General features: G+C 33.9%; 1 protein-coding gene across 2 annotated transcripts; it reads left to right on the top strand.

Annotated features, from left to right (window-relative positions):
- Positions 1-2,459: 2,459 nt before the first annotated feature.
- On the top strand, positions 2,460-13,584 carry LOC122046463 (anaphase-promoting complex subunit 13-like). Of its 2 annotated transcripts, none has more exons than XM_042607178.1 (4): positions 2,460-2,570; positions 5,225-5,359; positions 5,461-5,514; positions 13,287-13,584. In XM_042607178.1, the coding sequence occupies exons 2-4, from the start codon at positions 5,227-5,229 to the stop codon at positions 13,352-13,354; spliced, it is 255 nt and encodes an 84-aa protein (XP_042463112.1). In that variant the 5' UTR covers positions 2,460-2,570; positions 5,225-5,226; the 3' UTR covers positions 13,355-13,584. The 2 variants fall into 2 exon arrangements, with proteins under 2 accessions (XP_042463112.1, XP_042463111.1); XM_042607177.1 differs by lacking the exon at positions 13,287-13,584 and adding an exon at positions 5,717-6,075.
- The last annotated feature ends 10,443 nt before the right edge of the window (positions 13,585-24,027 follow it).

A 24,027-nucleotide genomic window follows, 5' to 3' on the forward strand; every position in this document is an offset into this window, starting at 1 on the left:
AGATATATATATATATATAAAAGAGTAAAATTAATCTATGGGATAGAGTTTGGATTGAAATGGACTTAGTGAAGTCCATCAATGACTTAGATGCTTTTTAAAATTTTAAAAATGACAAAATCAGGATAATACATACAAACTGTTAATACTATCCTAAAGTAAATCAGAGAATATAGGTACAATATGATACTATATAAAAGTTAAAATGGTTGAATTTTTAAACTTTTTATTTTAAAACTGATAATTCCGGATATCATTGATTTTTTAAAAACAAAATCACAGAAATAGTAATATTTTGAAGAAATCAATATCAAAATGGTGATGTTTTGACCAAAATAGCAGCACCAAAATATTTTTTTAAAAAAAAATTGATTTTTTTTTAATTTGATTTATGTTTTATCTTATAAGTAGCTATCAAAAAGATAAAAATAATACATATATATTGTTTACTTTTATTAACGTTCCTAGCTGACCCATCGGGATCAGATTTGGATGTTGTTGTAATCTTCACTTAATTTTATAATTTTTTATTTTTAATTTTTTATTAAAACTCTAAATTAAAATAATATAGATAAATTTAGATGATTACGATATAATTTTTTTTTTTTTAAAAAAATGAACTTTTTAGGTCATCAAAATATAGTGGTGGTGTTTCTTAGGCATTACTCTTAAAAGTATATCTTATATTATGAAATGAAAATTGATATGATCATTAATATCCCGCTAACAATAATTAAGATTTAGTTCTCAATTTAAATAAAGAACTCATTTTTAATTTAGTTTAGGACTGAAAAGGCGTATTTTAGGAATTAGATGCATCGTTGATAAAAATTAAAGTACGGTGCACTTTTGAAAAATCCAGAAAACTAAGTACGCCCATTAGTAAAATGACACTTTTTTTTTATGTAAAATAGATAATACAACCGAAGCTATTGAAATTCAACTATACTTATAAAACACCAAACAACTAAAAAACATGAGTTTTGAAAAAAATGATAAATGATTTTTTTTTATTAATGATGGATTTGAATTTATAGATGCCTTAAGTAGACAATTGAGTCCATTCAGGCTTTTAAGACATTTTAAATAGTTTTAACATGATCATGTGATCATTGTAATTAATTTTAATCAAAACTACTCAATAAAGTCCTCAAATGAAAATGTGACTTACAACTAAGAGATATTGGATTTCTAGACTATCTACTGTTAGTACTTCATAATTTACCTTCGTGGCTCCGTGGGATCGAACCGATCACCCCAGGCTCAATATTACTTAATCATTTTTCATTTTTTCAAAGGATAAAAACTAAATTTCGAGCAACTAGTTCTCAAACTACTAAGTACTTTCAAAATCACTAAAATCCACTCAAAATAATCATATAATATTTTTAGATAAAATTACAAATAAAATTTTTGACTAAATGTAAACGTAGAGATGCAATTCTATTCAAGAGTCTATTAGACTTCATCTATCCTTTTAAAATATCAAAACAATTATAAAAATAATCATATAATTTTTTTTTATCAAAATTATTAGATAACTAATTAATTTTAGTCAAAATTGTTAAATGTTTTAGGAGGAATAGTAGGCCAAGAGAGAAAAGTAGGGCAAGAGGTGGAGGAAAATAGAGGAACGGAAAAGGAGGAAAAAGGCTCAAAAAGAGGCAGGGTGAGTAAAAATTTAGTTAAATCTAATAAACTAATTCAATTTAAAAATCCGGTTCTATTATTTTGATAGTTAATTTTTTTTCTAAAAAATATTATTTTTTTATTAGTTCGATTTTGATTTTTAATTTTCTTATTGGAATAAATCAAAATACACAAAAACTGAAAATTTTCCCGTTTAAAAAAAATTCTAATTTTGATTAAATCTATCATTAGTAAAAAATCAGTTAATTTTATTTTTATTAATTAAAAAAATTAATTTATTTAATTTTTGATTAATTCAATTTGATTTTAATTGAATAGTCACCAGAGACACTGACAACATATTTAGGAGTTGTCTTGACAAATGTGCAACTTGGACAAATTAATTAGGACGGTTAGGGTTTAAGGTTTAATCGATTATATTTTTTTAAAACTGATTTTGAATTTCAATTAGTTTAGAGGACATTTAGAAATAAAAACGAAATGTAAATTAGAAATAAAAAATAAAAATCGATCAGAAAAAAAAAAGGATCGGAGTAATAAAAAAAAACTCTGTTCTTTTAGTCCCATCCAAAGGACAAAACGAGAAGAATATATGAAAATAAAATTTATTCTTTAGTTTACTTGAGCCACTGGTTATACGCCGGAAGCTTTGGGTTAAATTACCCCTGAAACAAACTAACTTGAAGCTCAACAATAGCCTTTTACAAAATTTACCTTAAAATTATTTAAAACACTACAGCCCAGCCCAGCTCAGCCCAGTATGGAGAAGCCCATGCCATGTCTATTTTACAGCGTCGTTGAGTACATCACATCGTCTTTTGGATCCGCCCCTTTCCTTGGTGACTCGTGGGGGCAAGGCAAGTGACGGCGGTGTTCTTCAGGGAAATCTGGCAAATATATTGTTGGCAAGACGTGGATCCGTGAGTTTCATTTTCATTATTTCTTTTTTATTTGGTTTTCGTAGATCCTTTTTGTGCTTTTAAAATTTTGGTTAATTTTTGTTGTAGCCTTCTCTACTTGTCATAGGAATAAGTGAGTAGGGATTGTGATACAAATGGATTACCAGATGTTATTTGTTCTCGATCAATACTACGGGTGTGGTTAGGACGATGAAATCTATCTGATCTAAGTTAGGGTTTATTTTGCTAGTGTCAATCCCACGCTAATCTGAGATTTTTACAGAGGTGTTTGTAGACGCCCTCTTGATAAAATTATGCGAAATGAAAAATTATGAGAATAGAGGGAAGAAAAATATATGACCCTCAGCTCTTTAAAATCTACTAATTCGTCCCAATGTGACAAAAGCACATTATTCCCATGTCGAAATTTGGTCTGACCTTAAATTAGTAAAAAAAAAAAAAAATCAAATTAACGCTAATCACCATGACTACCCAATGGGTTTGTTTGAAAACTAACCTGACTTCAATTCAATGCCAAAATCGAATTTGTTGGTTTGGTTTGACTTATTACATCGTCTAAAATTTTACAATTAATTTAAGATGCAAAAAAAATTAAATACAATAAAACTTGATATATCAGATCTATAAAATATTAATTTAAAAGAGAAATTATGGTATAAGGAAACCAATAATGACTGCAAAGTATTAGAAGTTATATAATGCCCTCTGCTCTGTTTCCACATGGCCACAATATGTTTTGGGTGTTTTGAAAAGGGCATTCATGTATTGAACAACAAAAGGGGTATGTTGCCTTGTGGACGGTGCTTTAATTGGTTAATAAAAATTTGGTGGTTGAGTTATACTCTACACACTGATGGATGATTTTATTATCCAGTTCTTTGCATATGATTTCAATAGTGACCTTATTACATATGCCTTCTTCCAGTGTTTCATCATTCACAATTAATCAGGATTTATTGAATACATTGAAATAAGATATACTGAATTGGTAAATCTAAATTTCTTTTATTTCAACAAAGTAATTGCAAAGTTCCTAGAAAAAGATTAATAGAAAACTTGAAAGCCATATGAGACCTATGTTAATAAACATAACCCGTGGAAATTTTGAGCCCATTCATGAATTCACTCCAATTTGTCCTTCATCAAAAGGATGAATTTCCATTTCATCTTATTTTATAAATAAAAGATGAGTGATTGCAATCTGCAAGATGGAAGATTTTAATTGCTGGAGCACTTCTGGCAACCAGAAAATTTCATTTTAAACCTTTTCTTTTTGGATGTCGAAACCATATGTTATTTGAAACTCATCATAGGAGCCATGAAAAATTAATTTTTATGCATTAGATTCCACTTAAGTGTATGGATTTCTTTTGGTTTTGGATTTCACATTGGATTGTGTTTGGTAGATTTTTTTACAGCCCCATCTATCCCTCTCCACCTAAGTCTAATTTACTCAACTCTAATTATAGAACCTACTGGTTTTTGTTGAACATGCACATAAATCTAAGCTTATTTCTCTTATTTTATCATCTATTGAACATAATACTACTAGGTTTTCTTACTTTATTTTATTTAACAACCATACACATCCATCTTAACGTTGTCATCTCTACTTCATTAACATTTTAATCAATTTGTTTAATCACAATCTTATCAAAACTTATTTTATCAACAAGTCTCTAGAAGTTTCTCTCAGTTTAACCACCTTGCTTATCGTATTAATAACATATTCAATAAAATTTATTAGTTCAATAATTGATCAAAGATATTCAAAGCTTCTTACAAGGATTTCTAAGTTGTCCTATTAAACTAATCCCCTCTTATGTTTTGTTTAAATGAGATTTCATGTGTTTAGGGTTTAATTTACAGTGCTTCAAACCTTTAGTTTATAAAGTTCCTCTCCAAATTTTTTGTTTCAAATTTATTCCATTTCAACTCTCATTAACTAGAGCTATAGAGCAAATTTCTGCTTATGTGCTTTATCTGTGTATCATTGGAATTTTTAAAAATGATGAATCAAATGGTTTCTGAAATCTTGTGATATCATGCTATGCAGAGTTTTACAAGGCATTTTTAGGCAATAGGCAATCGACCCACTCCCTAATACATATCTATTCACTCCCTACTGATACAAAAATTTATGACTTGACATATATATCCAACAAAGTATATTAATCAACTAAAACATGTTCAGGGGTATACTGATAAAGAAGCTCAATACATACAGTTCATTGTTCCACATTAAAATATCTAACACAACTAAACCCTTATGTACATAACATGATAATGTAATTAGTAAACACAGTATCCGCAAACGTCTTTCCAATTTTCTCCTCGATACAAAAATTCGCTCAAAATCCTCTATTAATAAAAAGCCCAAAACCCTCTATTAATAGTATTATACCCTTTTTTGATAATTTTATTAATAAAAAATCTTATAATATCAAATACATCAATACCTTTAAGTTGATTGTAATAAGTTTACCCAAATATTTTAACAATTTATTTTTAAAATAAAACCTAATAAGCTCCTAAAACAATTTATAAACTGTACAAGTTATAAGTTGTTTTTATAAGTTTAGCCAAACTGTCAGTCGGTAATGCCAGATTTTGTAATTAGCAAATTTTAAAAACACTTTATAATCTAATTTCAGCCATGGTCTGCCCTAAAGTGGACAAAATAAACGAGGCGCTGACGGAGATGGCGGAGCAGCAGATGAGACTGAGCATGGGCATACTCATCGACATCGTCGACGACGAGTGGATGCGTGACACCCTCCCCGACGACGGTGATGCTTCCTTCCCCACACCTCGCTCCTCATCTCGCCTCTTCTTGCTTTGTTCTTCTTGCGTCCTCCGGTTTTCTTCATGTTTGTTTTGTACATTTCAGATATCCCTCTGCCTTCTGTAATGGCTGACAAGGCAGATGATGCCGAGGACTCGCGTAAGCAAACCCTAACAATATGTTTTTTCTTCGGCGCCAGATTGGATTCATATAGTTGCTTCATCTCCCCCCTCCCCTAAAATTAGTTTTTTTTTTTAACGATTTCCGTACTTGATGATAGTATGACTATTTTACAACTGACATCCCGAAATAGACTCCAGAAAACATGTTAGATACATGGAATTTTTCATTTACCAAATAGGGAATGGGTTGCTTGATGTGCACTTTTCTCTCCAAATTTACCGCGAACTAGGGGAAGACAGTCTACCTGGATGAATTGGGCGAAGCCCCTGGATTAACAAAAAAGAGAAGAAAAAAGAGAGAGAGAGGAGATAGATGGATGTCCAGGCACATCTTGCATTGTAAACAGCAAACAAAGTAGAGGTGGATATGTACCTAAATATCTAGTTATTATAACAGGAATCAAGAAAGTGTACACATCTTGGGTTGATGGTTATCATACCATATCTCATTTTAGATGGTCTATATTCTCAGTTTTCAGAAAATGTACATTCTGATTAAACTGTTATTCAGATTACAATGTTATCATTATTTTCCAAATGTCAAGGTATCAGGATTGTTATTTTTGGAGTTTGAAAATCTCTGCCTGAAAATTTGCTTCCTGGTCAGAATTTCCTACATGTGCCCATTCTATAAGAAACTTATCAAATAGGTATATTCTTCCGGTTAGTGTTTGATACTCTAGTATTTGTTGGTTTTATACACAAGTTGCTTGTAGGCCATATGACCATGTACCCTTGTAAAACTTTTGTGCCACTTACCAAAGTAGTGTATGGCAGTTTCAAGCGGTAGGTGGTTGACCCACTACTTGGCGCTTATGTGATAGGTAGGGACCTAGGTCGTCGGTATCAAATTGATATTAAAAGAAAGACTAAGATTAATGTATAGATATAAATTATATTCTTAAACAACACAAATAATCAAGTTATTATTGATGAATAAACACTAAACACATAACTACAATAAAATATTTTATATTTTACATTTCAGCCAAAAAAACATAAATCAACATTAAAATTTGAAATCATGATCCATCGTCACAAATACAAGTGGTATGAAAACACCTAACTTATAATTAGTGTCATACTAGATTATCAAAATAAAGGTAATATAAATAATGTCAAATGTTAACTTAGGTTTTTTTCCTTACACTTGCTTAGTCACCTAGGAGGAAAACACAAAAAAGCAAGTGAAATGATAAGATTGCTAAGACAAGGAGAAAGAGTATGAGTACTTGTCTTTTTGCTCCTCCTTTGTCCCATATATATAGGCCATCAAACCTGCCTTCATTTAATCTTCATTTTGTTTTCGTAGTGCTAATTTAGTTAATTGTTTCCTGTTGCTAATCATGACCGGATCTCTTTTCCACAATGGTAGCTCCAGTCAACTGAATATGCCATCAGTTGCAAAAAATTTTAGATTAGAAAGCATTATAATAGAATAACACTTTCCATTGGCTTATCAATCAACTTAATTTGCCATTTTACAACAGAATGAGGTCTTGTTTTGTCTAGTTCCATGGATAATCCTTTATACAAATACACTCAACTCTCAACTTCACCTGAAGATATGCCAAGAGGATCCCCTTAAGGATTTCATGTGCTAAGATGCCTTGCTTCTATCTCGTCTATGCCAAAGACCTTGTCTCCAAGACTTCAATCTGTCAAGCATCTAGTTATCCATCACTTGCCAAAATTTTCATTATTGCACTTGTAATATCTATGTCAAGTAATCAATACTTGCACATTTGACACATCATATCAATAATCATAATATAATTTAACTTAAACTGCTGCTCAAATATCAAACCGTTTAAGTTACACTTTGGTTACATTACTATTTCTTCCCCTTTGACATATCAAAAAGCTATTAAATTTTACAACATTTCTTAGAAATGTTTTAATTTTATTAATGAAAGATTCAACTTTTCTCCCTCAAAAGATAATAATTGAGTTTAATACTAATTCGTGAAGGAGATTGTGCAATCACGCTCGTACTCCTTTAGATTTTGGTGCTTCGACAGAGGGTTCAAGTTAGGTTTTACCTATGTACTTGATATGTGTGTTTGAGTGTGCAAGGACTTAAAGGAACAAAAATGGAACTTAGATAGCTCATGGTTTGATGAGGTCGAATGTATGGATGTTAACATGGTGTGCAAGGTAGCATGCTTAGTGGCTTATAGGTCCAATGAGATGAGAGAAGGATGTTATGAGACATATGTGGAAACCCAAGAAAAGGAGCATTGAGATTGTGTTGGAGTAACTCTGGAGTGAAGACTTAGCGTGACTGGGTTTGTAGCTCAATGGTTCGAGGTCCATAGGTGATTAGAAAGGGTTGCATGAGACAAACCAAGGTATCATACGATAAGGAGCATTGAGGTAACAAGGATAATAGTTGTTGGAGGTGAACTACATTGGCAAAGAGACATGATGAATGGCATGTGGAAGGGTCTCGAGATCGGTGCATCCGAGAGACGTATGACTTAATGTGAGATGGTCAAAGGTGAAGTCAAGCTACAAATGGTAACTTTTTGGTGAGCTGTGAGTGTTGAGTGACATGTATGCATGAGGATGAGAGTAAAACTCAATGTAAGCGAACTCGACCTTAGAGGTAGACATAGTCAGGTTTTCAGTTGATTGGTGATGAATAATAGTCAGCTGGATGGAAAATCTAATACCCTAAGTTGATTTTGGGTTTGAGGTTTGATCAATCGGCTGGTGTGGAATTCAATAAAGCAAGTAGTCAAGTGATAAACTAAAATTCTAAAGTTGCGGTAAATTAGGGTTTGAGGTTTGGTATAGTCAACTAATATGGAATCAAGTTGCATTTAATTCGGTCCAAGGAGCCAACGAGCATAATGTTTTTATTTGTGGCATAGTTGAATGCGGACTTGACTAATGGCGAGCAGTCCACTGATGCTAAGTGACTAGTCGACTAATTGGCGACACGGTGAGTAAAAAGGAGTCGTTGCTATGTTATATTAACCGAATCAAATGAGCAATCGATTGATGGTGCAGACTAGTCGAGTAATAGATGGCAAACAACAATTGACATTGGAGGATTGAAAGATATAAAAGGAGATGTCGGTGGAACTTGAAGGCTTATGAAAATAAGATTGGTTAAGTCTAATTGGAATTTCTCCCTTATACCCTGGTTTAAATTTTGAACCATATCAGAGTTTTGATTTATAATCGGAACAATACGATTTTAGTACTATATTGTGCCGATATAGTTTCAGTATTTTTTAAATATAAAATATACAACAACAACCAAGCCTTTTCCTACTAGGTGGGGTCGGCTGTATGAATCCTTTTACGCCATTGAGCTCTATCTCCTATTATATCATCATCTATATTTAAATAAATTTTATCTTATTTTATTATTGCTAACCAAGTCTTTTTTGGTCTTCCTCTTCCTCGTTTAATATGCATGTTTATCATAGTTTCACATCGCCTAACTGGAGCATTTATTGGTCGTCTAAGTACATGTCCGTACCATCTTAAACATGTCTCTCGGAGTTTTTCCTCAATAGATGCAACTCCGACTTTCTCTCTAATGCTTTCATTTCTTATTTTGTCCATCTTCGTATGTCCACACATCTACCTTAACATCCTCATCTCTGCAATTCTCATCTTCTGCTCATGTGCTCGAGTCATAGCCTAACATTCAGCTCCATATAACATAGCAGGTCTAACTGCGGTTTTATAGAACTTACCTTTAAGTTTAAGAGGTACTTTACGGTCACATAAAACACTCGACGCTCCCTTCCATTTCACCCATCCTGCTTGTATTCTATGTAAGACATCTCTCTCAATCCCTCCATCATTTTGTAAAAATGATCCTAAATATTTAAATCTCTCGGTTCCAGGCAACTCGTCCTCTCTTATCTTAACAATTGTTTCATTACTTCTAATATTGCTAAACTTAAATTTTATATATTCTGTCTTTAATCTACTAAGCTTAAAACCTTTCCGTTCTAGTGTTTCCCTCCAAGATTCTAACTTAGCATTTACTCCTTCACGTGTCTCATCTACCAAAATAATATCATCTGCAAACAACATGCACCACGGTACTGTGTTTTGAATGTGCGCAGTGAGTTCGTCCATAATTAGTGTAAAAAGATAGGGACTTAGAGCTGATCCTTGATGTAACCCTATCTTTATTGGAAATGATTTAGTTACTCCGCCTGAAGTCTTTACTCTGGTCGTTACATCCTCATACATATCCTTAATTAGTTCAATATATGTTACGCTAACACCTCTCTTTTCTAAAATTCTCCATATAATTTCTTTTGGGACTCTATTATATGTTTTTTCTAAGTCAATGAATACCATGTGTAGATCTTGTTTTTGCTCCCGATATTTTTCAATTAATTGTCTAAGAAGATGTATAGTTTCTATTGTCGACCTTCTAGGCATGAACGTAAATTGATTTTCTGTCACTGTGGTCTCCTTCCTTAATCTTTTTTCTATTATTTTTTCCCAAAGTTTCATAGTATGACTCATTAGTTTAATATCCTATAGTTTACATAATTTATACGTCTATATAAGGGAACTAGAATACTTATCCTCCATTGATCATATATTTTTAATATCATGTTAATTAATATTTTGTAAGACATTCAATACCTTGTTTCCCTAAGCACTTCCATACCTCTGTCGGAATATCATCTGGTCCAACGGCTTTTCCATTGTGCATCTCATTTAAAGTTTGTTTTACTTCTGAAGTTTGAATTCTACGATAAAAATTAAAATTTCAATGCTCATTTGACCTAATTAAATTACCTAAGTTAAGTTGGTCTCCTAAACCTTCATTGAAAAGTTGATAAAAATACCTCTTCCACCGCTCTTTTATTTCTCTATCGCTTACTAATACCCTATTACATTCATCTTTAATACATTTTATTTGGCTAAGATCTCTTGTTTTTCTTTCTCTTACTTTAGCTATTCTATAAATGCCTCTGTCCCCTTCTTTTGTATCCAATTTTTGATATAACCGCTCAAAAGTGTCATTTTTTGCTTCACTCACTATTTTCTTAGCGTTTTTCTTGACTATTATTGTATATTTTTTTAAGTTTTCCTCGTTCTTACAAATATATAATTCCTTATAAGCTATTCGTTTTTCCTTCACTTTCTCTTGTACTTTCTCATTCCACCACCAAGATTCTTTAATTAGCGGTGCATGCCCCTTTGACTCACCGAGGACACTCTTAGCTACTATTTTCAACTTTGATACCATCTTATCGCATGTTGTATTAGAGTCATCGTATATTTCACCTAATGCTTGTACTTCTACCTTCTCCTTAAATATATGTTGCTTCCCATCCTTTAACTTCCACCACTTAATTCTAGGAATTGTATATATTTTCTTTCTATTGATACTATGTTTGAGGCGTATATCCAACACTACTACCCTATGTTGGGTAGTTAAGTTTTCTCCAGGGATGACTTTGCAATCTTTATAAATCTTTCTATCCTTCTTCCTAACCATAAGAAAGTCATTTTGCGATTTATTATTCCCACTTTTGAATGTGACTAAGTGTTCTTCTCTTTTCTTAAAAAACGAATTAGCTAATATAAGGTCATATGTTATCGCAAAATATAATATAGTTTTCCCTTCCTCATTCCTCGTTCCAAACCCATAACTCCCATGTACTCTCTTATATTCCTCATTTTTCACTCCGACATGCCCATTTAGATCACCTCCTATTAAAATCCTTTCATTTGGTGGAATATTTTGTAATATTTCATCTAAGTCCTCTCAAAACCTTGATTTGGTAGCTTCATCTAATCCTACTTGTGGTGCATATACGCTAATTATGTTCATAGTTTCTTTCGCCACTATTATCTTAAGGGCTATAATTCTATCCCCTTTTCTAACTACTCCTATAACTTCATTTTTTAACAAACTATCTACAATAATACCTACTCCATTTCTTGCTCTACTCTTTCCAGTGTACCATAACTTAAAACCCGAGTTCTCTATCATCTTTGCCTTCTCACCTGTCCATTTTGTCTTTTGTACACACAAAATATTAATTTTTCTCCTAATCATCATATCTACTACCTCCATTGATTTACCAGTGAGAGTTCCTATGTTCCATGTTCCAAATCTTAGATTATTAGTTTTCCTATCATATTTGTTTTTATCTAACCTACGGTGTGAGAACTCTTGCCTATTTAACACTACATCCAAGTTCTCATGGAGATGTAGCGGTCCTTGCTGAGACGTTACAGTCGGACCCTGTAACGGGAACTCTTGCATATTTATCACTACACCCAAGTTCTGGAGATGTAGCGGTCCTTGCCGAGATGTTACAATCGGACCCTGCAACGCGTTCCTTCCGGGGAACAACCTAGCATTAGCACAATAGTTTAATGGATTCATTCATGAAATATTTGCCATAGTTTGACGTTGGCTGGCAACCTAACGCAACTCTCCTCCTTTATCCGGGCTTGGGACCGGCCATGACCGGTCATCATGGGCGGAGTTTTTAAATATAAAATATATTAATTCAAAATAAAAAAAATAATCTAAATATAAAAAAAATAATATAAAAAAATTAAATAAAATATTTTTTAGAAATAAAAAAATATATGAGATCACGAAGCCTCCATATGGTAAATAAATAAATAATTTATTATATATATTTTAAATTAAAATAAATAATATATGTATATATTAAATTAATGAGATAGTTTTATTAGAGTTTGATTAAGTTTATTTTATACTTAGGAGTTGATTGAAATTATTAATTTAAGTTTAGTTATTAACCTAAGTTTTCTTCTACACCCCACCCGCTCATCTATGGTGTCCCCGCCACAACCCACGGAGGTTGCAACGGCCTTCACGAGCCTATGGAGGTCACCACAAGATCACGGTGCCTCCACGATCATGCGGGGTGGCCCACGATGTTAGTGTCGCATGGGTGCAAGAGTAGGGCGGCGGGCAAAACGACAAATTTAGTTTGTTTTGCCCAACGTGAAACAAAATTTTAAACCATGTCTTATACTAAAGGTTTTCTTGTAAACCAATTTTGTTGTACTTATAAAAGGTTTCTCCACTTCTACAAGAGTTCCAAGAAGGAGAAAAATAGTGGCATCAGAGCTATCCACTGACATATCATATGTCGTGGAATAGGAATTCGAGATTGTTGAACCACGTAAATATGCATGTTTGCAATTGTGTAAGTGTTTCTTGTTTATGTTTATTCTGTTGTGCTAATTGTGTTTGAGACCTTGCTTTATAAAATTGCACTTGCAAGTTGTTGATTGCTATTCACTCTCCCCCCTTTAGCTGGTCCCATTGGTCTTAACAGAGATAACATACGATATCATTGAAAGTTTGTTGACATCTGAATGGAGGATCAAAACTTGTAAAACACATTCAAGAACATGCTCCTGCATATTCTTTGCAGTCATTAAACATCATTCCAATTTTGGCTTTGGTTAGCTTATCTTAGTCTTCTGTTGAGTTGTTGATCGTTTGAACTGCCTATTACAATTTGTATAATACCGTTTTTCCTAACTGTACGACATTGTAATTCGAATTGGAAACTAGGATTCAGTGTGCTTAAATTTAAATTCCTTTCTGGTGCTCAGAATCTACGAGAAATCAACCCCATTCAACAATCTAGAAATGGTAGCATGGAATAATTAGTTTTTATTGACCTTCAAAATGTACTTATGCTAATATCTGATGTCAATTGACTTTGCTGTGTCCTCGTGTTGATTTTCTCCTTTAAATTCCAGATCAGGAAAGTCAGCAAGCTGAAAAAGATGAGTGGCGTGATCTTGCCTTAGAGAATCTTCAAGCATGACGAAACTCCAAGCTGATGAGATTTACCTTGAATATCCATTACTTGTTTTCTGCATTTGTGGGGCTCAAGAGAAGCAGTGGGTGCTAACTGAATCATACTGTTCTTTGGTAGTTTCTGAAGCCTTCTTGCAATGTTTTAGACTACAGTATTTGTTAATCTATGGAACTTGGTGCTGGACTTTGTATCTTGTCTAGTTATAATTTCCAAAGGCTTGCTAGTTGAACCCCCCACACAGTTGCATCATCCAGCTTCTATGGTGAGAATTGGGGGTTTGTTATCTGGAGTATCAAGTGATGAGATGCTACGGATCTTGTTTTTGCTTTATAGTCCAAGAGATGTTAATGGATTTGTTAAGGTTTGCCCCTACTAGATGATAATATCTTCCATTCGAAGATTAGAGCAAAGCTTGAATGGTTCTTCCATTGGCTTGGGATTATCTCAGTTGTTGCCCCTGCTTGCTCGAGGGGGATGGGTTCGAGGCTGGGATGGTAAAAGAGTATCATCAATTTAGGTTAGGTCTATTAGATTGACTCGTCTCGTTAAATAATTTATTAGTAAGTTGAATTAAAATTTTATTAATTCATTTTAAAGTGGGTTCAAATGGACGGACTCGCTTGGGCTCGTAGCTTGCACAGGTTGATCAGTGGTGGGCTTTATTGGCATGTGGGTTGACAAAACAAAATTTTTTAAAATTTAAAATTAAAGTGAAAATTTTAATGTGTGCGGGCTTGACCTATTCAATCCATAACTTAAATTTAAAAGTTTCAATATTTTTTTAATATATTTTATTTATATTTTTTAACGGACTCATGGGCTAACCCGTTTAACTTGTAATCCACTTTAGGTTGGATTGAGAATTTTTCAATCCCCTAGTATGGCGGAGGATCAGCTCACCTCGCCCTATCATATCATGGATTTTTGATGGGTCAGCTCGTCCCATCATATGGCAGGTGTTTGATGGGTTGATTCGTCCTATCACGGGTTGACCCATTTCATAACATTGTAAAAGAGATATTTGTTTAGTTGCAATGACCTTTTTTTATATATATTTTTTCTCTTCCCCTAATTTTGCCTTTAAGGCCTTTTTTTATCCGATCCAACTAATTCTGGAGATAGATGACTCAGTCTCACAAACCCACTATCATGTAAATTCGAGAAGTAGAGGTGGATCTTAGTATGACACCTTGGCGTCACGAGTAGCTCGCACTATGTGAGTATTCAAAAATGTCCAACGTGAAATTCGAACCTTTGTATATAGAAATCATCCTCGCATCTTACCAATGCTCACCCTGGGGCCTAAAGGGAGCATCCAAAGTTTGAGATTGTCCAAAAAGATTTGAGAATGCTTAAAAGGCACACCTCTTTCCAGTTTTACCCTATGCTAAAGTTGATTTTTCCTTCTCTTTTACATGCAATAACTTTCTTCTCTTCTCTTTCCCCTTAAATTAAGTTAAACTTTTTGCTCTTTTTTATATACATGCAACAATCATTGTGATGCTGATTTTTTAAAAACATCACAACTTAATTACACCAACATTGTTGTGGTACTGGTTTTTAAAAACTAGTACCACAGCGGTGCTTGTGTGTTAAGCTATGGTGTTGAATTTTTTTTTAAAAAAATAAAGAATGACATATTTAGACTTCGGGGCGCTACAGAAATCTACAAGAGTTGGAATATGTTCAATCAGAGCTCTCTTAAAAAATGATTAACCAGGCTGGGTAACGTCGAGTCTGGGATGATCGGCCCGGCCCCACGGAAGTTTTCCACCGGCCACTAGGGTAAATCGAGAAGTGCTCGCAGCGGGCAGCCCAGGAGCCCATCATTTTTTAGTTGCGTGCCCCATTTGGAGGAAAAATTCCTGTAAATTCGCTATAGCTGGGACTCGAATCGCAGGTGCCTGGGTGACAACTTGGATACCCTGCCGCTGCACTATAGCCTCGGGGGCTTCAATCAGAGCTCTCTAGATCCATCAATGAGTTGTGACTGAAATTCATTGATGGACCTAAGAATTTAGATTTTGAAAAGTTGACATGTAATGGAAGAGAGCACTGCAATGAAGATATTTATGGTGTTTATTCCTAGTTTTGACATCTCTACTTTGAAAACCTTCTGATATCTCTGGACATATATAGACTCCGAGGCACTTTAGAAACTTGTACACTTGGAATGGATTTGATTAGAGTTCTCTATGTCTATTAATAGATTTTGAGTGAAATCCATTATCTGAACGAGCTTCGATTCGAACCAATGATCACTTCGTTTTGATATCCAAGTCAAAAGTTATGATATATTTTTTTATTGTTCATTTTATAAACACCCCCCCCCTTTTCTTTTTTATTTTTGCTCTTGTGAGTTCTAGTAAAAAAATAATGCAATTAGTACTATAACATTATCATCTTCAATCAAAACTAGCACATATGTTCATAGGACTCATTTATTTTTGAAAATGTCAAAGTCCACTTAATCTCAACACTCTATGGCTATCAGCGAGTTTTTGTCAAAACTCACTGGTAATCTTAGCCATCTCATAATAAGTTTAAGTCAAAACCAATGCATTCTTTGTAGTCTTTTGAGTCTTATGATGCCCTTAAACCTAAATTCGTAAGTCAAGATTATTTTTTTTTGTAGGTTTTTGAAATCTACACAGCCTTAGTAATTTTGACATAAACTCACTGAAGGGGCATATACTCATCATATTCACTCCAAGACACCACCATTTGGCTTCCTTGCAGCCACACCATGCCTAATATTTCAGCATTTGGACACTATGCGAGCATTAAAGAATTTTGATTGAAGCTCACTAATGACCCTAACCATATCAAAGTCGACTCAAATCATGACTAGTGCATTCCTTACAGCCTCTTGGGTTTGCCCATGCCTTTAAATCTAAATTCCACAGCCTAGATTATATCCTGTGAGTTTCTAAAATTACACAATTTTGAGTACTTTTGGCATAGACTCATTGAGGGACCTAGGCCCATCATATCTACTCTAAGACACCACCTAAATTTGAGATTCCTTACAAGCTCCCCTAAATTTGAACTTCCTTTCTTATCCTTATTTGGGGTTCCTTCCCCTTGAATATTGACTTCGATAATATCCTTGTTGGTTGTATGAGAAACACATTATGTGCTCATTGCCTTTTCATACTAAAGCTTTGTTTATTTGAAGGTGTGGACTAAGGAAGGAAATAAATTTAAGAAGGAAAAAAAAAATCCCTGTAGGAAGGGAAGAGAAATGGAAAAAAAAGAAAAGCGAAGGGAAAAGTGTTGGCGTAGCGGGGCCGACAAAAGGGAGGGGTGAATTGCCTAAAAAAAACCCCTTTCTCGATCCTTTGATTAGTAGCATAATTACAATAACAGTAATAAAACTGAACTAAATAACTTTAAATAAAGACGTAAGAAGGTCAAAAATTAACTTGGTTACAACCTAGATGCTTGTTAATCTAAGGTAGTGAAATACACTAGAAGATATCCTTCGTTGCAGGCGGAGAAACCTTTTACAGACGTTGACAACTCAAAAAATAGACTAGGAAAGAGTACAAGAGTTGTTATTCAAGTTGTTGAATATTTCCTAGCTCCAGGAGCCTTTTTATAGCTCCTAGAAAATCCTATCCGTGGGTGGAAGACACCTGCAAAAGGGTTCAAGGCACCTTCAAGTGGATAAAGTTTTATCCATAACTCAACAGAAACAAACGGTTACTTGAGGTTGATACTGTTCACTGAAGGCGCCTTCATACTATTCATAGAAGGCGCCTTCCAAGCCTTTGAAGCCGCCTTCGTACTGTTCATGAAAGATGTCTTCCACGTCTTTGAAGGCGCCTTCGTACTATTCATCCAAAAATGATTAACTTCCCTTGTTAACCATTTTTTACTTCGCTTTCTTGGGTGATGCTCCGACCATCCAAAATTGAGCTTACCCGAACCCAACTCTAGCCTTCTCCTCGAGCAGCCTTCCTCCCTGGCTTCTCGTCCCTCGGACCGCCACACACGTCCTTCTTATCCGCCAGTGTACTCTTCTACAACATCTCATCGTTCGGATGCACCGAGCCCGTCGACTCCCTTCCCGTGTCATTCTTCTTGTTAGCTGTGTCTTCCGCTCGACTTCTTGTGTTCCTAAGCTCCTGCACACTTAGACACAAGGATCAAACACAACAGGACCAAGCTGAACTTGGTTGACCACATCAAAACTACCCTTGGGTACTTATAATCTTTCCTTTTTTGATGTACATCAATCCAAGTTCAAGTTAGGGTTAAAAATGTAATAACATAACTAGAGTAGATAACAAATTGCTTGCAAATTAAGTAAAAAAGTCTAAATATAAAAAAAAATCCTAACTCCGCCTGTAGCTATTTCTCCACATTTGATCATATCAAAAAATAGGGAAAAATATAATAAAGTGTTAAACAAATATTTTTATGGGTATATTACAAATATTACTAGTAGGCTAATATTTTTCAGAAATAATTTTCAAGCATATTTATTTTTAATAATTAAGCTTCTGTTTTGTCATAAATAATATTTAAAATTACTTTTTTATTTTGAAAAATTTTGAAAATATTTTTCGAATCTAAACAGAATAAATTAGATTAGTAGAAAAATTTACACAAAGAAATACTTTGTGTTCGAAAAGAAAAAAATTATTTCATTATAGAAACTAATTTTTGAAAATAAATCTTTAAAAATATTTTTTCAACTCTAAAAATTCTATTATTTTTCCTGGATGTATGAGACATATTGTTTAATGGCATAAAAAAATAATGTTTTCAAAATTTATATTTTGTTAAATTTTTAATATTAATAATTATCTTTTAGAAAAATAATTTATAATAAATGAGACATTATTCGAAAAAAAAATTAAAAATATTTGTAAGGATAGAGAATATTATGTTTTATCACAGAAAAATAAGATTTTCAAATTTAAGTTTGTGAAATAAATTTAAATGTCAAAGTATAATTTTTGTTAATAATTTTATAAAAATAACTCAACAGTAAACAAAATTAAAGATTAAATCATCATAAGAATAGAAAATTTTTTAACTCGAATTATGAAAAAAAAAATTTAAAAATATTTTTTTTACTGAGATAATAAGAAAATAGAGTTTAATCTAAAAAATATTTTGAAACACAATATAGGTTTCTGCCTACTGGATTTACTAAAAATTTGGAAGGTACATAATTTTTAGAAATTTTCGTAATTTATCCATGGTGATTTCTAATATATCAGTTGATTCTACCATAATTTCTAAATTTTAGTTTAAGATTGTTTGAATATGCATGTTCATTTTTCAACTTTTCAATTTCTATTCTCAATTTTTCATTTTCTATTTTTAAATTATCATACATTTCTAAGGGACATGATTTGGTTAAGGTCATTTTTATCTTAGCATTTTCTTTTTCTAGTTGTACTATATTCTTTGAAAGCATTTTAATAAAATTAAAAGACTGCTTGAGAGATAGTATGTGTATCTCACTTACCTTGTATTGTGATGCTCCTTCTTCATCGTAGCTTTCATCTAAGGATCTTCCTCCTTCATCGATGCTCATTTTTTAGTTGCTTCCCTCTTCTCTTTGATGGTCTAACAATAGGGATAGTTCGGCGTATTCTTCAACTTCGAATTTTGATGATGATGTTTCATCCCACGTCACCTTCAGAGTTTTGAGCTTCGATTTTGTTGGTCTTTTGGCCTTGTTCAGTTTGGGGCAGTCGTCCTTGATGTGCCCTTCTTCAATGCAGTTGTAACACCAGACCTTCCTTTTCCTTCTAGATTGTTTCTTTAGCCTTACTTTTTACCTACCTCCAGGGGCCTTTTTATAGCTCTTGGAAAATCCTATCCATGGGTGGAAGGCGCCTTCAAAAAGGTTCAAGGCGCCTTCAAGTGAATAAAGTTTTATCCATAACTCAATGGAAATAAACAGTTACTTGAGGTTGGTACTCACTAAAAGAGCCTTTAAAGCCTGAAGGTGCCTGTATTGTTCATAGAAGACGTCTTCCAAACATTTAAAGAGCCTTCGTCTTGTTAAATAGAAAATAACAATACGATAACTGAACTTAGTTGATATATAAACTAAAACTACCCGGATACAAAAAAAAAAAAGAAGGAAGGAGGTGCAGGAAGAGGAAGAGGAAGAGGAAGAGAGAATGGAAGAGAAAGAGAAGGAAAGAGGAAGGATGGATGAAAAAAATGATGAAGTAGTTGATGGTCGCATGGGGCGATTAGTAGGGACACCCACAGCTCGTAGCCATGTGCAGCTACCTGTTGCTCACAACGAGCGCATGACCCCTTGCTACTTGCGATGAGCATGTGAGAGTGTTGCCACCAACTACTCATTGTGGGGCGGCACAGGGCCGCTTGCTGGTCATGGAAAGTGTGTGAGAGAGTGATCGCTCACCGCAAGGCCACCCTTGGCAAGCACAAAATGGTAGACAGAGATGGTGACAGGGAAGGAAAGTCGTTCCATCTGATTTGGGTGGATAAAAAATTGTTCATAAATCAATCTGCAGATAGATTTATGAATCCATGCATTGATTATTTTGTAACAAGTAAATGATGGAAAGAATAAAGAATCCATCCTTTATCATGAAATAAATAGTGGAAAATTATTCAAGAAAAATACTTTCCTCAATTTTTGAATCTATCCTCTCAAGTAAATAGGACATAAGGTTTGATTTCCTATGGCTTCTCCTTTGCCTTAGGTCACACTTAAGCTTTCTTATTTGTCAAATTTGAATACTTGCTCTTATAGTCCATTCTCCTTATACTCAAATCATATAATATGATCTTTATTTTAAAAGTTTAAACTTGTTTCACCTGCATGAGTTGAGATATCTACACTCGTAAAGATGGTACAAGCCTCCTCTTCATTGGCTCTGGATGTCGAGGGTTCCTCTTGTTCTAGTGTCAATGGCTTATACTCCCCCCTCAATCCTTTAGATGAATGCTTCTTCATCTTCCATCTCGGATGTTAAACACCTCTCAACCTCCAAGTGTTCTTATTCTCGAACCATTGAGTACTCTCCCTTCTTACGCTCGTCCTTCTCTTGTGTCGGTGAGGGTTCTTCATAAAGTTTTATTAGTTCCATCCATAATTCCTTGGCATCTTGGTACTCATCTATCTTGCACAAAACATTGTTAGGTAAAATTTTACAAGAATTTATGTTTCCTTGCTATTTGTCTTCGATTTTTAAACTTGCTTCTTAGTTCATTTCTTTTTCTTTAAGTGTTTTTCTTTGCTATCCTTTGAAGTTTCAAATCTCTCCAGTAGAATGAACCAATTATTAATGTCCATTATCAAGAAATACTCCATTCGTGATCTTCAATACTCAACATTTTCTATTTTGGATAGTGGAGTAACTCGGGTCTCGTATCCAAATTCGTCTTTGGGATACATTCTAATTTTTATTTTGATATCACTTGTAGGCATCTAAGGACTCAAAATCATGACTTTTTTTCCTCTAGTACAGTGCTCCTTCAACGTAAACTCGGTCTCACTCTTATACCACTTGTTGGATATCAAAAAAATCCAAAATCATATCTTTTCCTCTTCGTATAGCACTATTACTCTCTTGACATTTAGTCCAATGAAAAGTGACCTTGCTCTGATACCATTTGTTAGAACTAATTATGTCGCTAGAGAGAGTGAAAAATAATTTGTTTGTTTTGTGTTTGTTAATCATGTGATCGTCTATAAAAATGTTAATATGCAAGAGTAAATAAAATAAACAAATATAAAAATAACACACAAGCACAACATCTCAATTTTATGTGGTCCAGAACTCCGAGTTTCTATTCCACGGTCTAACATTTCTCTTTCCCAGATACTTTCTAGGGGAGGAAAAACCTCTTACGATCTCTATTCTTATAAGTAATGCAAGTAAGAATACAAAGATATAATAACAAATATGAACAATGCAAATGAAATCACTTTACAATAATAAATCTTTTCTTTAACTACTTTTGGTTGCTTTGGATTGTCTCCTGAAGGTTTGGAATATAACAACACTTCTCCTCAAAACTTTGAAGAACTAGCTAAGAACCAGCAACTCAAAACCTCCACAAAACTCTCTTTTATAGGGTTGCTATTGTGATTGCATTTCACTCAACAGTCAACTGCTAACACCTATCAGCCTAACGACTCCATTTAGCTCAGTAGCAGTCGACTACTATACCAATAAAAGTCAACTATTAATTATCAATTGAATTTCATGATCAATTACAAATTTTTTCGTTTACTTCAACGGTGTTATGAACATAAGTCAAGTGCACCACTTGAGTAACGCATCAATCAACTACTAAAACACAATAGTTAATTGATCACATTGTAAATCCCCTTAAACTTCTAACTCATGGTTTATGGTTCATCAATCAACTACTAATACTCAGTAGTTAATTGCTAATATCACAATAGCACCCCTAAACCCAAATTTATGGTTTTAGGTCATCAATAGACAATTGAACTTTTATCAGTCGACTGATACCTTTGTTTTAGCCTTACCAAGGTTGAACTCTCACTTTGTCTAGTATACAGTTGAGTGATCACATTGTAAATTTCCTTAAACTTCCTCAAACTTCGAACTCATGGTTTAGGGTTCATCAATCGACTACTAACACTCAGTAATCGATTGCTCACATCACAATAGCACCCCCTCCTCCTTAAACCCGAATTTGTGGTTTCAACTAATACCTTTGTTTTAGCTTTACCAAGGTTGAACTCTCACTTTGCCTAGTATCTAATTGACTCCAATCTACCAAGACTTTCCTTGCCTTGGATCTGGTCAATTTTGACCTTTGGGACTTCATAATTATCAAACATTCAGTCTTTCTTGACTTGGTTGACTTTTCATATCATGCTTAACATCTGGTCAACATTGACCTACTAGGATTTGACCATTGCAAACTGTTAGATATGGTAAATTTAATAATAAGTATTATTTAAGTAATAACCTTATTAGATTTTTCAGGATTTAAATGGATGCAGTACAACATGTTTAAGGGGATGGATCTATTGGACAGAAGAAAGTCTGTTTGGAATTACCATTAAGTGGGAGTTGATTAAGGAGTGGACTTAGAGCTTAATTAAGTTAACCTAAGTATAAAGGCTAATGCTACAGTACCCTAGCCTTAAAATGTCGTGCTCTCCCTTTCTTCTCCATGATTTCCTTCCTTCCTCATTCGAGCACTACGATCGCTCATTCCACTCAATTGTCGATTTCTTCCTTCTCCCCTCGGCATTCCTCGCGAGGATCTACCATCGGAGCTTCGAGAGGGAGCCAACCTCACCCGATCATCCTCTTTCCCTGATTTCTGCAAGCTTCAACGCCGAGCCTTCTGTCTCTTTTTCGTTGCCACACCGATTTCCTTCGTCGAAGAGAAGTTGCAGCCACCGGTGCTAGATCTCGGCAGACGCTGGCTAATTGAGGGTTAGCAGTATCCTTGGTACTCTGCTTCACAGATCGATCTTTCTTTCCACTTGATTGCCAGGAGTATTAGGCTTCCTGGTCACAAAATTGTAAGTAGAAGTTAACCCTAGCACAAGTTTTGGGTATCTAATCCTTACGTGGTGTTGATCTAGGGGTTATGTTTTTGAAGGCAGAGGATTTGCTTGGTTTTGGCCACCACATCACTGTTAGCTGGAAGTCAGCTTCGCCGGATCTGTGCCATCACAAGTTGCTGAAGAAGAAGAGGTAATAAGAGTAATTTGTTAACTAGAATTGAGTAATTAACAGATTGTTGGATGGTTTTCTTTACCTGGTAATGTGGATGCTTAGCTAGTGATTAACCAATGGAAGTATGTGGATGGATTGTTGAAATTGTATTGGTAACATATTAGGTGTTTTAATTGATGCTATTGTGTTTGAGTGAAATCAAGAGGTGAATTTTACTTGAACTTAATCTAAAATGATTATGGAATGTTAAGGTTATTCCATTATAAGCAATTATGGAAGGATTAAGGGTTAATAATGATTCATGTGAGCTGAGCATTTGGATGATTTAAGCTGGGGTGGGAGAAATAGTTTGATTTAATCAATAGAGGGACAAATTAACCAGTACTAGCTAATGCGCTAAAGATAGCTATTTCTTTTGGTACACGATTCATATATTTGTAATATATATAATTTGATACATTATATATATAACACATGACCTTGATCAATGACGAGAAGCGTGATGTGGGATTGGTTTATCGCGATCGATAGATAAAGGTGGATATTCCTTCCTTGGCCTCTATATAGTTCTTTGAACTTAGTGCATGATTTTTATTTATTAGATTAGGTTGCTTTACCTTAAATCTCTTCGTATTGTTATCCTACTTGATACTTATGCTTGACCTTTGAGATAATCTATTTATTTCATATACAGTCTTAGCTTTTGGATATATAGACTCTGTTGTGTATATACATGTAGAGTATGTATGATAAGGGATATCTTTTGACTGAGTTAACATGCTGATTATGCAAATGATGCTATGTGTACACATGTTTGGTATGTGTCATAGGAGTTATCATGTTGACCGTGCATTTATATATATTGTATGTGTACACATGTCCGGTGTTATTTATTGGAGGTTTCATGTTGATTGTATTTATGTTGTGTGAACATGTGTCTGATGTGTTATCTATTGGAGGTTTCAAATTGATTGTATCTATGTTGTATGTACATGTGTCTGATGT

Source organism: Zingiber officinale, chromosome 2B (genome assembly GCF_018446385.1).
Source record: "Zingiber officinale cultivar Zhangliang chromosome 2B, Zo_v1.1, whole genome shotgun sequence".
NCBI lineage: Eukaryota > Viridiplantae > Streptophyta > Magnoliopsida > Zingiberales > Zingiberaceae > Zingiber > Zingiber officinale.

Bases quoted from the DNA above. Each gene is read 5' to 3' on its own strand.
- LOC122046463 (XM_042607177.1), top strand. From the start codon at position 5,227: ATGGTCTGCCCTAAAGTGGACAAAATAAACGAGGCGCTGACGGAGATG. The intron at 5,360-5,460 runs GTGATGCTTCCT...TGTACATTTCAG, and splicing joins TGACACCCTCCCCGACGACG to ATATCCCTCTGCCTTCTGTA. The intron at 5,515-5,716 runs GTAAGCAAACCC...TTTACCAAATAG, and splicing joins AGATGATGCCGAGGACTCGC to GGAATGGGTTGCTTGATGTG.